At 42.0% G+C, this 15,591-nt stretch overlaps 1 protein-coding gene across 1 annotated transcript; it reads left to right on the forward strand.

Annotated features, from left to right (window-relative positions):
• Nucleotides 1-364: 364 nt before the first annotated feature.
• LOC144142086 (uncharacterized) lies at nucleotides 365-15,362 on the forward strand. The gene is made up of 4 exons (XM_077673509.1): nucleotides 365-825; nucleotides 2,347-2,621; nucleotides 6,621-6,790; nucleotides 11,728-15,362. The coding sequence occupies exons 1-4, from the start codon at nucleotides 385-387 to the stop codon at nucleotides 12,165-12,167; spliced, it is 1,326 nt and encodes a 441-aa protein (XP_077529635.1). The 5' UTR covers nucleotides 365-384; the 3' UTR covers nucleotides 12,168-15,362.
• Nucleotides 15,363-15,591: the final 229 nt, after the last annotated feature.

The following is a 15,591-nucleotide window of genomic DNA, read 5'->3' on the forward strand; positions in this document are numbered from 1 at the left end:
AAGGCATAAAAAACATTTTTGGCTTAGTAGTTTGCCACGTCCAAATCTAAGCAGTGTATGTGATTCCAAGTTCCGAAAGCATTAGAGTTTATAAAAAGTTCAAAAAGTATCGCAGAGTCTCTTGTTAGGAAATTTCTAGGAACTAGTATTCAACACATTGGAATGGTTCTCGCAATGCATGCGCTAAAAAAATAGGAAATGATTAAACTGGAGTTTTTGTGGTGTTCAACAAAATTATCCGAGGAAGAAAATTGCTTACACCCACTCAATCATTTTACAATAGCAGTCATTAACATTTTTGTAACTTTTGGGATTCGAATCTCTCAACGTTTGTGATTTTCTCTGTCAATTTTCGTAGGTGGCGAACCGAGGTAACGGCTGAAGATGACCTCCACGACTGTTCTGGAGTCTATGGCCATGGACAGAGAAGCAGCCAGGCATGGAAGCAATGCGAGCGAAGCGATATATGAGGTTGCTTCAGTCATAGTCAACATGACTGCCGACACCTTCATAGAAGCGACCACATCAGCCTACGGAGGACGGCGCCGCTCTGGAAATTTCTCGTCGTCAAGAAGACAAAACCGGAATTCCGCCATGCGTTCACCTTTGTCGGTTGCCATTAACATCCTAGATCTACTCAACGCAGCCTACATGCCAATAGTTATCTACTTGGGTCTCATAGGCAACGTCCTCTCTCTGCTGACGTTCCTCTTCACCCACCTTAGGAAACGGACATCTAGCCTATACATGGGAGCCCTGGCTGCCTCGGACTCTGGATTTCTCATTGTTCTTTCATTTACCTGGCTCAGTGAACGAGGCATAAACGTGAGTATAAAGTTGTTCGTTTCGCTTGCAATGGCCCCAAAGGCAGGGGACGACCATTGCGTTTCTGCCGCATAGACTATGAAACCGGTCACCCTCCCCACTCTGCCCTGATATCCTTTTATCCCCTTCCGTGAATTTTGCAACCTGCCCCCGAATATTTACTCCGTCTACCAATCCATTTGAAGATTGACTGAATGGGTGAGTTTTTAGAAAACAGGTTCAAATAGCCTTGGGGAGAGGCAATCGCTCCACGCTCCCTCTTTGCCAGCATGTTACATGTATTTGTTGCGTGGTAACAAGCACGCCCTTATTAGAAAAGTGCACACGTGGCAAAATGTCTCCCAAATAGGAACTAGCCTTCCTGGAAGGGCTGTGGCTGTTCATAGATGTTCAGTTAGTGCTAAACCGGAAGTCCTTGAGCAGTTGTGGTAATGTCGTCCTGTAAGGTCAGTTCTTTTGACACTTATGAAACGTGATTAGGGAACTCCTGTAGCTTACAAGTGGCGCTGAAAACTACTCCGAAAATGTTTATATGCTAATTATAAATAAATGGTGTTGAAAAATAGGGAATCAGGTGCTGAAAGGAGTAAATGTTTACAGCTATCCTGCACACATTGTTCACTGTGATCCCATTAAGAAAAAAATGTTGGGCGAGGAATTATCATGGGAACTAATTAAAAAAGTGAGCTCTATCACCGCAAAATTTCACACACAAAACGTCAGTAATTTCCGTCATCACACATGGGTTAGACAATGGGATTTCACTAATCACTTTGAGCTAACACAGACCAGTTCAACAAGCCTTGGAAAGGAAGTGCCAACATTTCAACGTTATAAACACCTGCGTGGTTTACCGAACATTGTCGGCTGTATCAGATCCTAGTTCAACGTTCGCGAAACAACTCTAAAAAGACAGAAAATTATGTATCTGTACTCCAAGGGGCAACGTAAGAAGGAACGCAAGCCATCCCCTTTTGTACGTAAAACGCAAATACCCGACCAGTAGTAATATACTATTATTAGAAATTACTGAAAAACATGAACATCTCGTACTGCATCACATATCCCCAAAGTATTTTGGGGTGCTCAATCTGCATTTATCTCAATCTGCATTTATATTTAAGCGCTCCTTTTGAGCCCTCGATCGTCAATTAGGTTTGCTTACCTTTTGTTGCGGTGCCCCATGTTTCGCAATTTATTTTATATATTCATTTAGACTTAAAACTGTTCACTTTGTAACCAGATTAGTAGTTTCCCCACAGCCAGACCACAGCGCACCATTAAAAAAGGCGCTGGCAGGAACTCCGGTGATGTTTGTTTGTTGATACCTTGAAGGTAGCAGCTAATATGGCTGTTCTTTCGTGCTATCTTTCTGGAAATTGTAGAGTAGGAAAAAAATCATCTGCATTGAGGGCGGAAATACCCAAAATTGCCATCGCTTCTTTACATAAATCAAGTAGCGCATACATTTCGAGTACACGTGAATACATTTTTTTTTTCGAATGTCTATATTCTTTGCAGGTCTACCAGCAAGGGTTGTGCCAGCTACTGGTCTTTCTCTCTTCGGCATTCAGCTGCTGGTCAGTGTGGTTGACCGTAAGCTTCACTGCCGAGCGCTTCGTGGCCGTCCGCTACCCCCTTTGGAAGCTGCAGACAAGCTCGGCAAACATACGACCGCGGATGGTGATTGTTGCCACGGCGTTGATGAGTGCTGTCTTCAATGCGCACCTTCTTGTTTTTGTGGGCGTGCACGATGGAGAGTTTCCGGAGTGCAATCTTCATGCTGAGTACGAAAAGTAAGCACTGTTCACGATGTTGTAGATATTCACATTTTTTGAGTAGAATAAGGACGCGTAGGTGTTATTTACAACAGAGTCATTGTTGGTTACCGTAATGTGTCTCGTGCGCGGCGTCCTAAGAAAACCTTCGGTCATAGTTACGCGTGCCGTGCGCATCATCACGCGCATCACGAAGAGCGCCCTGCGCCGTCCAGGCTTGCGCGTTGCGCTCGCAAAAAATACTAAGAAAGTCCACTCGCGTCTGCACCTCAAGCGGGGAGCACAAGACAGCTCGCGCGACAGGCGCCCAGTTTCCGAAGCCCATCCCCGCTATTGCTGTTGCGTGCTGACGCCTTTCACTTTGGGAGAAAATTGAAAGCCTGTGGACAAAACCATCCGGGCCCACGAGTCATGCGTGAGGAAGGTGCCGATATATATATGGATACGACGATGACTACGACTGTCACAGTGAAACGCGACGTCGGCGCATGTCAACAAACTTTTTAAAACCTGATGCAATGCGTCGCTTTGCGTCCTTCAGTGTGGTATAGAAAGAAATCTTCCAGCTTCGCTACGGTTCGAGCATTGCACAAGTTACAGCAAGCTTCATCATTGTTTTCATTTCTTAAGTATCTGGACAAACATTTTCTATAATTGAACAAATTATTGGGCTTATTGGGTCTATGTAGGTATTTGAGGAAGAGAATAAAACGATTTTTCGCTACCAATGGCTTCTAGGCACAGACCGCCGGGTGGCTTGCTATATCAAAAAGATCTCCCCAATGGTTGAATCCGTAAAGCCGCCTAATTTGGCCGCCAATGCAAAATCATTGGTCTAGTTTTAGTTGCAACCAATGGCGTAACTTCTTAAGAGGCACTATCCTGCGTCAACATGCATAAAAAGCTTCAAATTTTAGCGGGTGTTGGAAGATGATTAGCAAGTCCTGTTTATTAATTTAACGGTGTCAGATACACCTATGCCGCTTAATAGACACCTATTAAACGATAGAAATTTATACGTTAGTACAAATGTATGTAGGTTTAGCAATTGGCCCAGGGGTTTTGCCAGGTTTTGACATGTTTCATTTCATTTCATTTATTATACCCCTAAAGGCCCCAAGGCATTACATCAGGGGGGGGGGGCGTGGAGTGTCATGAAACAGTGTTCACAGAGATACAACTAAAATTAAATATTGCTGAGAACAAACACAGACCACGAAAAACACAAAAGCACTAGAGCACCAGAGTTCCAAACATTGGCTAAGGTAGGAACATCGCAAAACAAGTGTTACTTATTTTACAGAGCTAACAATAGGTCGAAGCACACACAATGATTAAGTTGAACAATACATATGTGTTACAGCAGTAGAACTTGAAGGTTAACATATGCACAAAATATGTGTTACAGCAGTAGACATTGTAGTTTAATCTTGAATTAGCATATTTGTTTCTAGTTTATCTCTAAAACGTTTATTATCAGTGCACGTGGCGATGTCGTCGGGTAACGCGTTCCTTAGTGTTACAGCGTTAGGAAAAAAGAATGAAGTAAATGCCGATGTACTGCCGGTGATGGGGCTTATCAGACGACTGTGACTTAAACAGGTTGAAATTATGTGAGGACGCCTCAGTAAAGAGTGCCTAGATTCTGGCCAGTGAAAGAATTTGTGGATGAGGCATAAGCGGGCAATGATGCGGCGCGAGTGAAGAGTCGCTAGGAGAGCGATAGCTTGAGCGGGGTGACACTGATATGGTGGGAATATTGCGAGGTGATAAAACGTGCGGCGCGGTTTTGAATGGCTTTAATCTGGAGGCTTATATATATTTGTGAATTGTGATGGATGCCACATGGATGAGGCGTATTTTAGTTTCGGTCGCACGAAGGTTAGGTAAGCAAGTTTTTTTTTTTAATTTCAGGAGAAACAATGTTTAAATTGCGCCAAAGGTACCCGAGCGTGGGAGAGGCTTCATGGAAAATGGTATCGATATGCGTCGCCCAAGCTAGAGATGAGGTCAAGAGCACGCCGAGGTATTTGTATGAAGTGACTGCGCTGATTGAAACTGAGTTGATATGATAGGTGTGTTTAGATGTGACACGTTTCCGTGTGAATGGCAGTTTTTTACACTTAAGTTTAGTGGCATGTGCCATTTGTTACACCTGAGGGATATGTTGTCTGAATCAGTTTGCAGGTTGTATGATCGCTAGTGGCGGCAATAGTTCTGTACAAAACGCAATCGTCAGCAAAAAGTCTGAGTTTTCACGTGATATTTAGGGAAAGTCATTTATATAAATTAGAATCAGTAGAGGCGATAGACAAGCCCCCGCGGGACACCGGGTGTTACGTAGGCTAGATCGGACTTCTCATGATTAGCAGAGGTAAATTTGGTCAGTTCAATAGCGCTGTAACTTCAAAAGCCCCACTCTCTTTTAATCAGGTATGTGATTAGAACATCTTGAAATTCTCTGTTTTTTCATTGACCACACTTGTAAGCAACAAACAATTGATCGATGGAGTTGTCTTGGCTAACCATGTGTTGAAGGTTATAAAAAGCATGATTTGTTTCAAAATCTGGTCTAATCCTAGAAGAGATTGGGCCCGTTAATATGAAATTTATTTTAGAATTGTAGGAAACACCTGCATCAGAGCAAACTTTGATATCTTAACGACGCTGCGATTTAATAGAATATATTTGAAGAAAACGTATAAAGACATTTGTTTTAAAGAGTTTCTTTATTCTTAAAAAAAGCAATCATATTGAGTTTATCAGCCATGATAAGATTATAGCTGCTGAAGTCTTTAAGTCAAGCTGCTTCGCTGGGCGTTTACATGAATCGCCAGACCTGTTGACATAATACGAGTATAAAGAAAGATCCCCGTGATTATTTTATTTTTAAGGCATTTTAAAGCATTCATAACGGTAAATGTGTGGAGAAAAGACACATGGAACTCTTGAGAAAACACAGTTTGAACCCGTTTAGTTTGTCAGCTGGTTTTTTAATACCTAGAATATCTGCATCCACCTGTGCCATAACAGTACTGCTCCCCCGAAATGTGAACTCTCCAACGTCAGCAATTGTTGCTCGGCCTTGTCGCCTTACTTAGTCATACAGGGTATAGGTTGCAAAATGTTCTTTTGGCACGTATGTTGTGTTTGAATTGTTTGTTCAAACAGCACAGGCAACACACTGAACCGAACAACTTTATTTCAAAATTGAAATGGAAGGCAAGTTTTATAGACACCGAAGAGCCAAAAGCAAAACATGGCGGCTGCCGTCAACACAGCTACATTTTTGTACTATTTGAATGTACGTAGAAAATCCGCTGGCATGGGACTGGGACGCCCCATGCTTTTTATGCGTCAGACGTATTGTAGCTGCCTGTGTGTAACAGTGCAAAACGTTAGACATCGAGAACAAATAGTGGGATCAAGTACATGAGCGATTCTTGAAGACTTCCGCTAAAAAAACATTGGAAAACAATAATAAGGACAGCTGAGAAACGACTGTTTAGTCGCACACCAGACGAAGAAGGAAGCGAAAGATAATGATTGAACCACTGGCGTATTGGACGGCAACACGCGCAAAATAATAAACTTGAGTGCCAAAATGTACTATACCTTGAGTTGAGAGTGACCGGTTGAGAATATTAGAACCTCTAAATAATGGGGGACACGAGCGGTCTGCAGGGTAGGTGTAATATAACTACCCCTAAGCAATCTGTCCAAGAAAGGGCAGTATTTTAACTATATGACCTGATAAAAAGTATATATCAAAAATACGGAAAAAATTTTTATGGGAGGCAGAGCAGGGTATTAGCAACAAAGAAAACTTCAAGCCATCAGGGCATCAAAATATGTCATGAGCATAGTAGCAAAGACAATCATGGATGCGAAATTTCGATGGGGAAATTGTGAGTGTTCCTGATTCGGAAGTAACGGCTTTACGAATATTTACCGATATGAAGTTTCGCTCTTATATATCTTCTTATGGTCATCCCGCCTTTATCTATTATTTTACAGCGTTCTCTACTACCTGACCATTGTGGATACTGTCCTGACGTTTATTGTGCCCTTCGTGCTCATCGCTGGCATGAACTTTATGATTGGAAGAGCAATCTACCTGTTCTACGCTCGCTACAGGCTGCAGCGTCGCACATCTGGCCACAACAGTGATTATAAGAAATCCTCCGGTAAGAAACTTCTCACATGATACTCTTTCCTATACTATGCAAAGCGGAACATTATAATTGTCTTCCCATCCCCTAAATCCTCTAGACGTTTAGTAGAGATCTTGCTTGGTATTGCGATAGAGACTTGGTTGGCATTGTTCGTCAAGTGATTAAACAGGATTCAGGGAGTATAGAAAGAAAGCGGGGAGGGGGGGGGGGGGGGCTCGAGGAGATAGCGGGAGTCATAGAACTAGAGTACAGAAAGGCCGAAAGAAATTTAAAGTGTGTAGCGGGCGACGACAGAGTTCGACTGGCTGATTAAGTGATGGTAACGCGGAGGGCCGTGAGACTGAAGTGGCGGAATATGGAGAGGTGACAACAGCCGCAGAGAGCAAAAAAAATTGAAATTCTGTTGGGGATGGAGTTACCAACGGCAAGGTGGAAGTAGTCATAGCAGAACGAAAAGAGTATGAACAGTTGAATAGCAACTGAAAAGAGGAAAGCGGAAGCAAAAACGGCGCAGAAGTCATCCAAACGTGTGGCTCTCATTGGAACAATAAAACGACGCGTTAACTAACAGCTCCCCCATGTACAATCCTTGCACGAATAATGAACACGAAACGTGATATAGTAGACAAAAAGCGGAGGGAAAACTAGGCAACAAAATGTTATTGCGGACGCAATTGAAGTGACACGACAAACCAAGAACAGGGAAGAGAAAAAAATCTGGTGATGCTGAAGGGATCAGAAAAGCAAAAGAAGGAAAGTGTTTGTTGTGCAAAATAACAAGGAAGATACAGCCTCACATAGTACTAGAGAAGAAGAGAGGAAGTTGAAGAAATTGAAAACAGTACTGCAGGGATTCAGGTCAGTGAGCTCATCATTGGTTACAGAAATATCTGAAAATGGTGAGCAAGAGAGACGCACGAAGCCGAACGAGTGGTGGTAAAGGATATATAAGGAGCGCAAGGTCGATTGAGGTAGAAGTGTGGGAACAAAGAGATGGAAAAGAAGGCAGAATGAGGGCGAGGGAGCGCCAGAAAACATGAGAGGAAATTAGCGGCGAGAGAGAAAGAAGAGGAAAGCAGGATGAGGGAAAGAGATAGAGATTGAAAATTTATAAAGTGGATTAAAGGGTGGGGTGACTGCGGAGCGAAATTCTACAGGGTAGATAGCGTTGGGGAAAAGGCAGAACCCGGATTGGAATCCAACGAGGGAAAGGAGCAATGGGTGACAAGCGGGGGGGGGGGGGAGAAGATTTCATTTCGGTTGAACAAAAAGATGTAGATTGAAAAAACAACAATGGAGAGGAAATGAAAAGAAACTGACACCAAATGTATTTGTAGGCTCTAGGCAACACAGCGCAAAAAGACATGGAAAGAGAGAGATACTTGACAGGGACTGGGCTGAACTATCAACTGGTTTTATTTTGAGAGACAATATATTTTGGCGTGCAACCTAAGGTTTATGTGTGCATGGTTGGAAAATTTAGTTCTTTCTCAGACAGGGTGATAGAGGCCATGCTGCCGCATGCTTCACCCAGCGTCAGGATCCGTTCTGATTCTATACTTTTACGTGACAGGCGTCACTTAAAGTGTCCAGTAATGAAAGTGTGTTGTAATTGTGGAAAACAGTTCTTGCAATCCAAACAATGGCTTGCCAGGAAGCCCTCCACACCTGTCCTTTCCCGCGAATTTTCCACAGTGTTCGCGTGCTCCCTCAGCCTATCATTACGTGTTTCCCAGATTTGCCAACGTGCACTTTTCAGCATGTTAATACAATTTGGTTGACCACCCCTTCTGCACATTCAACAAGTGGTCGTTGATGTTTTGGGCCGCCGCTAGTTTACTGGGCTGCCTCGGGGTCGGTCCTTTTGCAGAGCTTAGAAAGCTTGTGAGGGGCAGGGAAGGCAACATCCAGGTTATCCCTCTGGGCCACTTTTTTCTGATTATGCGAAATATTGTTTACGTAGGTATCACAGCTACCCTATGAATACGCTCTACGCGGATAATACACGTTTTTGCCTTTGCGCGAATTTTTGCCTGAAGGCTCTCTGCGACCGACCCCATAATGTGCTGATCCGGCACTCAGCAGTCTCTGGGCCTGTTGCCTGAACGCGTCCATGAGACAGTGTGGGCCAGATTTACCTAGATTGTTCTTAATGCATATCAAGGCTATAGCTCGTTTAACGATCTTTGAGGACACCGAGTTGAAAGGCAGAAGTGGCTTGTTGGCTCTGGGATCATAGCTCCAATAGATACCACCATCTTTAAACCGAAACCGGATGTCTTAAAATCTAATTTGCGCTTAGACTGGGTGTTCGCGCGTTAGGACAATGGGCACACTGCGTCATGAAAGGATTCCAGCACCATTCCTGTTTTCACTTTCAACAGCCTTCGCGTCACATATAAAACTACCAAAAAGTCTACAAAGCAGAACACTTTAATAACATTTTTGGTAGTTACTAAGATCTTAATGAGATCATCGAAATGACCGAGAACTAAATTACTAAGAACAGGTGCGATGCAGCGCCCAATGCATACGTCTTTTTTTGCAAATGGGTTGTCCCTTCAAACATGATGTAGGTATGTAGTTTACATGATGATGTGAGAGGCTGCAAGTTCTAAAAACCCAAGTGAAATTTCCGCAGCATTGTGGAAGGCAGCGGAACCTATTTGTCAATAGAATGTTGCACGCATTGAAGGATGAGTTAATGGGGTAAAGAAGGAAAGGGATCCTTTATGTCGATTGAAAAGGCCTGGCGGCTCTGGTTAGCGTTGCTTGTAAAATATCCTAGCACTTGGTTTAACTTACACACAATAAAAGGGTCGTCAAGATAAAACATAAGACGGCGCTCTAAGAAACGAGCAACTGAATGCTGCCAGGTTCCCGATTCGGAAGCCATCTTCTTTAGTAGCACATCGACCTTGCGGGTTTTATGCCCTAAAAAATATATTCAAACAATTGCTCTTGCTTTTAACAATCGTCTTTAGAGGGGCACGAAGTTGTAACCGTTAACATAGTTTTTTTGCGCTAGACTTCAGTTTGCGTACAGATACGGTCGGGAAAGAATTAAACACAGAAGCAATAGAGCTCCTCAGTTTAGAAGTAAAGGTTGCACAAGGTAAAACAGCAAAAGCAGCCCTCTTTGACAGACGGTAAAACACGAAGTGACTGGTCACATATAAAGGTGGCCACATGTCTATCAGGAAGGCCAGGCGGTACACTACTGCGTTGGGTGCGCAGTTGTATTGCGCTGTGGTGCCTAGATTATGTATCAACACGCCAACTTTTACACGTTCATCTATTACTAGTAACAGTGAATAATAGATGGGGCAGGAACAAGCGTAAGCTGAATAGGATAATCATTACGTGATTAGAAAAGCGTTATGGTTGGCAGCACATGATAGCAGGAAACCTTAGCTGATTGCAATCACAATAAGCTATTACCAGTGGTCGTCTTTTGCAGCGAAGCAAGATGATCCCTGTTATCTTAATGCACTATATCCATAAAACAATATTGGTGCTGTAAGTGTGCAACTATAATTCGATACTTTCTTTATTAAAAATAAATCCTACCAAGGCGGCAGTTATTTGGCGGATTGTTTAAGGAGCTCAAAAAGGAAAGATGTATTTTGTGTGGAGTTGTCTGTACACCAGCTGACGTTACTTACCGAAACTCTTCTTTTGGGAAGCAACACTCCCAAATGGTTGTGAAGCATTCCTCACTAGAAGTACACTGTTATTAGTAAGGCCAATGCTTTTTTTGCAACGCAACGACGTCGCGGTGTAGTTTACACCTAATAAATATTCCTCCTCGGCGTGGGCGCTCAGTTTATTTTCATTTGTCATTCGTGAATTTCTTTTTATTTCGGTGACGTTTATTTCTTTGTAGGTCCTTCCGTTTAATGTTGTAAGAATATATTATAAGAAAAGTGGGCGTGCACTTCAGGAAGCTAAACATAAACCTGTTTAGCTTTTGGGAGTGTACTACATAAGCGATGGAAAATAACACACTATAGGCAAACATTCTTATACAGAGAATGTGATATTGACTTCAGTTGAATGCAGAATAATTTTTTTCGCAAGGCCGAGTTTCGGCCTAACACAGCGGAAATGCTACTTTCTACAAGCGCTTTGGTTTAGGGTAAAACATTAAATAAATTACTTTTGTCCAAAATATTTTTGGGAAACTGCAACGTTTTGTTATAGTTCAATAAAACTGTCTTGCGCTATGCTGCTCAAAAAAGACAATAGTCCTCAGATGTCATTGTACGTTTTTACCAGCCATGAGATTAACTACAAATACTCAAGCCACAGCCAACCGAAAAAATTTTAACGCTCCACTCTCGTAATATACGTTGCAAAACGGATTATTTCCTCAAATATTACACAATAATGTGAGACATTTATAAATAAGCAGCATCGTAATTACCACCTTCTTCATTTTTGCTACAGTGATATGTCTTGGTGACAAAATGTATTCAAGTTTTTCGTTCCTGTGTACCAATAATATCATACCGCGCAATATGTCGATACATTCGAGAAGCCTACAAGCATTATGGCAGCATTTCATACGTTATTTTGTAAACTGGTGTCATTCCATTTGCTGAAAGTATGCTTTACACTGTGAATGATTTTTATTTAGTATTTATTACCCGCACAAGGCATTGAAATTATTCTGTTCTAGACCATCGATGTTTTATTCAACTGGGCTTACAAAATTATTCACATGAATACCACTTTATGCAGGTTACAATTGAACGTGTCAAGGCACCGAACATGTGGATAATATGGTTAGCCTCAGTGGCGTGGCTTAAGGTATTTGCACAATCAAAAGCCACCAAATGTATATTGCTATTACCTAGAACAACACTTAGACGGACATAAGAATGCAATTGACAGCATAGTGGTGGACACAAGCGTCAAACGACTGAAACAAATTGTTTTACTTTCAGCTACGGCATCCTCGAAAAACCAGAATACAACAATGGTTTCTGTGGATGGCACGACAACAGCGACGAGTGGAGGCGGAATCCCACATGCCACTCAGATAAGCGTTACTCGAATGCTGCTCTTAGTCTCAACAGTCTTCATGCTGCTCAACCTACCAAGCTACGCGATGCGGATCTACGTTTTTGTGCTTTCCCTGAGACACTCGGAGACCGATGTGGAGGTCAACTCGCTGCCTTTTGTGCTTCAGCGCTACTTCATGCTCCTGTACTACACAAACTTTGCCATCAACTTTGTTCTGTACAATGCGAGTTCAAGAATGTTCCGGATAGCGCTCTGCGACTACGTGCATGGACGCTGGATCGCCCTTCGTGAGTCCATTGGTGCAATGCGGTCAAGCGTCGGCCGGTCATCTACGAGCCAGAACGACGACATTGTTATTTGAGGCCACGAAGCCTTGCCGTTGGCGAACCTTCAAGACGTGCTCAGTCACTGACCAGGGAATGGGGCATTTTACATTGAAGCGATTGCTTTGTGTGGTCACGCCAAGGTGCACCTATTGTTCGAAAATAATTTATGAATACGACGCGGTTGTACATAAGAGCGTTTAGAGCTTGAACAATGTAATGTTTCACGACCTGGTCCCTAGTGCACGAATATGTGCTGTTACACTAGATGACCATGAACACCTTGGTTGTGCTATACTGAAATCGCTTTGAGGCATGGTTCGGCGCAAGTTGGGGCTCCATTCAGTGACTGGTTGTTTAGTTTTCTGCCTTTTCATTTTAGTCTGGATACCACACAAGCGCAACATTCAGAGAAATGATATACGTTCGGTGCTTTGTTTATTTTATTAACGCGAGTGTGCTCCACACAAAGAAAAGCAGCTTACCATCGCGACCTTTTCGAACTAATTATTAGCGTGCACCAAATGTAAAACAAAAATTACAAACTATGCTATTTTTGGTGCCGGATAGCGTAATTATAACACATTTGTGGTAGCACGTGTTTTTAGGTGTTTCCACACTCATTTTTCCATTACTTTCATTCGCACATGTGGTTGGGAAGTGCTGCTGCGAAAGCTCAAATTACGGTACTCTTTTCCTTCGCCTTCAAGAAAGACATATCATATAGGTTTTGTAGTAAGGTTTGATATTAAGCTTTATCGTAATATGTTCGGTGAAATAGACAAAAGTAAACATTCTTGTCGTGTTTCTTACAGTACGATTATATCAGCTTTTATTTATCACTGAGAAGCATATTTGACCCACCTACAAAAAGCGATAATGAAGAAGTAAAGTCTCAGCCATCAGTGCCAGAAACTTTTATATTGTGAATATTCTCAATTTACTTTTCCGTAATTATGGCGGCGTGATTGAGTGCACGGTATTCATAGGTCACTCCGTGCGGAAGTATACAGACGCTTCTCTTACGCATTTTGTACAAAGTGCTTGAAACATGTGCGGGAGCATGAGTACCTTAACAGAAGATAGGTTTCTGAACAAAAAACATTTTATATAAATTATTTCAAGTATAATACACAATTTTTAGAGCAAAATATTTATATACAGAGTTATATACGCGTTTTGTTTGGTTTACGTGATCCAAAAACGTCGGCCACAAAACCCAAACAATTTCCGAGGCTCTGCTATACAAGAAATATGCCAAAAACTGCACAAATATTCACTTTGAATTCAGGGTATGTATCAAGCTATGTAGTTTAGCTACGAAATATCAGGCTTGTTGCAGCCACAGTGATAATTGTTTGTTGTCCGTAGATAAGAATCGCACACAAAAATCACTTTTGCCTTGACATCTATACGTATTTTGCTGTGTGTATTGTTCCCAAATGTGTCTTACTAGTTCGAACATAAAGCAAGCCTTGTTGTAATGTGCGAGGAATCGACAAGATGCGACAACTTGAAGATAAATACAAGCACAATTTTTTTTCGATATTTCATGGTAATGGAGCCATTCGTCAGTGATTGCAAGTTGAAATATTCCGCTTACTCCTGAAATAGTTTCAGGGAATTTTCGAAATAAGAAAACTCCGTCCTTAAAAAAAATCACTGCTCTTTCTGACATGTGTCATTAGCTGGTGGGGTGGCTAGAGTTATGAAGAGTATAACGTTCCTTACCTAAAAACGTGTGCAGTTTTGTGTTATTCATGTTTCAGTTGCTTTCGCTTTTTTGCCACTTATAGGCTTTTGAGCCTCCTCGCTGACACAAGCAACCTCTGCTGCTCATTGCCGGGACTCTAAACTAGGATATGTGTGAACATTTTTGTGTGTGTTTTCTACTTTACTGTATCGCTTTCACGTACGCCACGGTTTTTTGTTGGCAATGTAATGTTTGCAAGGTGGAACATGTTCGCATATTTAGTTCTTTGGTATATTAGTTAATTTGAAAGAAACCGATACGGAAATATTTTTCGTTAGTAATCATCACAAGAGATTTTCATATGATCTAAAAATAATGTATAGGCTTTGTCGGTTCTTTTCACTAGAAAAAGCTTCATGCACTCTAGAAATTTACGAACGTCCAAATGAGTGCGTAACAAGTGTATTTGGTTAAAATCCCATAATGTACGTTTAACGCGGTCCTATTACACAAGAATAGAAATAAAGAATCCGATTTCGAAGTCCCGCGCTCTTCTCAGTCGAATGCCGGCCATCGTGATACCCCTGCTATTTTTCTCCTGAGTACTAACCTAGATTTGGAACTGTTTCAAAGGCAGCATATATGCATGCTCCATTACGTTGACAAATTCTAGGAAACGTTTTTTCTCTGCCTTGCAGCCGGTGAAAATACTTAAAACTATATGGATAGCATTTGATTGGAAATTTGGAAATTGTAAGTACTTCAAACCGGAACTTTATGCGCGCAAAAGCCAAGAATAAGCCACCCATAATTGACTTGAAAATTTAATTTAGGCAAATATAGGCACCAAATACAATCGTTTAGGCTCATATAGGCGGAATTTATGTTTAATTAAGCTGCGTATTTTGCAACAAATTTGTGAATTGCACGAAAAACTACGGAGATATTTTGGGCTGCGGGAAAGTGATTTTATTTTCTTCGTAAAAATAGGCCACACAAGTGTTGCTATTTATTTTAAAAATTTACGTCAAATGCTGGGTGATTATATGAAAGACCTAAAAGCCATGCCAAACCACACACATTACAATGACATCCTGCTTGAAGTTGTCTCCTTTTAGCCCACAATTTTGTGCGAAAAAGAACACTCTACGTCCACCAAATTTGGGGGAGCGTGCTTGTACTTTGACACGCTTCATGCCCTGATTTCACCCTTATATTAGAAATTTTGGCTGCTGGGAACCTTCGGCAGTCATTTTAGCGTAGGGAATCCAGGAATATTAGGACAACCACAATGGAAGAATGTCACACGGCAATAGCTTCATCAGCAATCAGTACTTCGGGAATGGCGGCGAATGTGTCATGGACCTACGAAATGAACTGAGCAGTTTTTTTCACCATGGAGCCCATTCCCTCTGCTGAGAAAATGCTTTCTGCTAAGAGTGGGAAATAGGCACCGAGTATGGCAAGTCACGTTCAATTGTATCATGGTGTAAGAAGTTTGGTCTGCGAGGCTTTCGTCAACTTCAAAGTTGGTAATACCACATAGTTTGTGTTATTGTAGTTTTCCGCCCTTGGTCGTGTTTCTCAAAGGGTAACTACGTTCTTTGGGGGAAGAGGCACTATCGGTGACTGCAGAGTCGAGGCGCAGCTGCCCTCGAATTAACATCACATCTTAAGTGCCGGTATTCATTCGTTGACCGAGCAAAAGGTCCTATTCACAGTTTGACAAAAACGATGAATACCATAAATTCTATGGGGAAGAGCAATAT

The sequence above is a fragment of the Haemaphysalis longicornis genome, unplaced genomic scaffold (assembly GCF_048455015.1).
Source record: "Haemaphysalis longicornis isolate Haplotype H1 unplaced genomic scaffold, Haemaphysalis longicornis Haplotype H1 scaffold_6, whole genome shotgun sequence".
NCBI lineage: Eukaryota > Metazoa > Arthropoda > Arachnida > Ixodida > Ixodidae > Haemaphysalis > Haemaphysalis longicornis.

What these genes read in the sequence shown, in the direction of transcription:
- LOC144142086 (XM_077673509.1), top strand. Translation starts at nt 385, where the DNA reads ATGACCTCCACGACTGTTCTGGAGTCTATGGCCATGGACAGAGAAGCA. An exon ending in CTTCATGCTGAGTACGAAAA is followed by an intron (nt 2,622 to 6,620) that starts GTAAGCACTGTT and finishes ATTATTTTACAG; the next exon opens with CGTTCTCTACTACCTGACCA. An exon ending in TGATTATAAGAAATCCTCCG is followed by an intron (nt 6,791 to 11,727) that starts GTAAGAAACTTC and finishes TTTTACTTTCAG; the next exon opens with CTACGGCATCCTCGAAAAAC.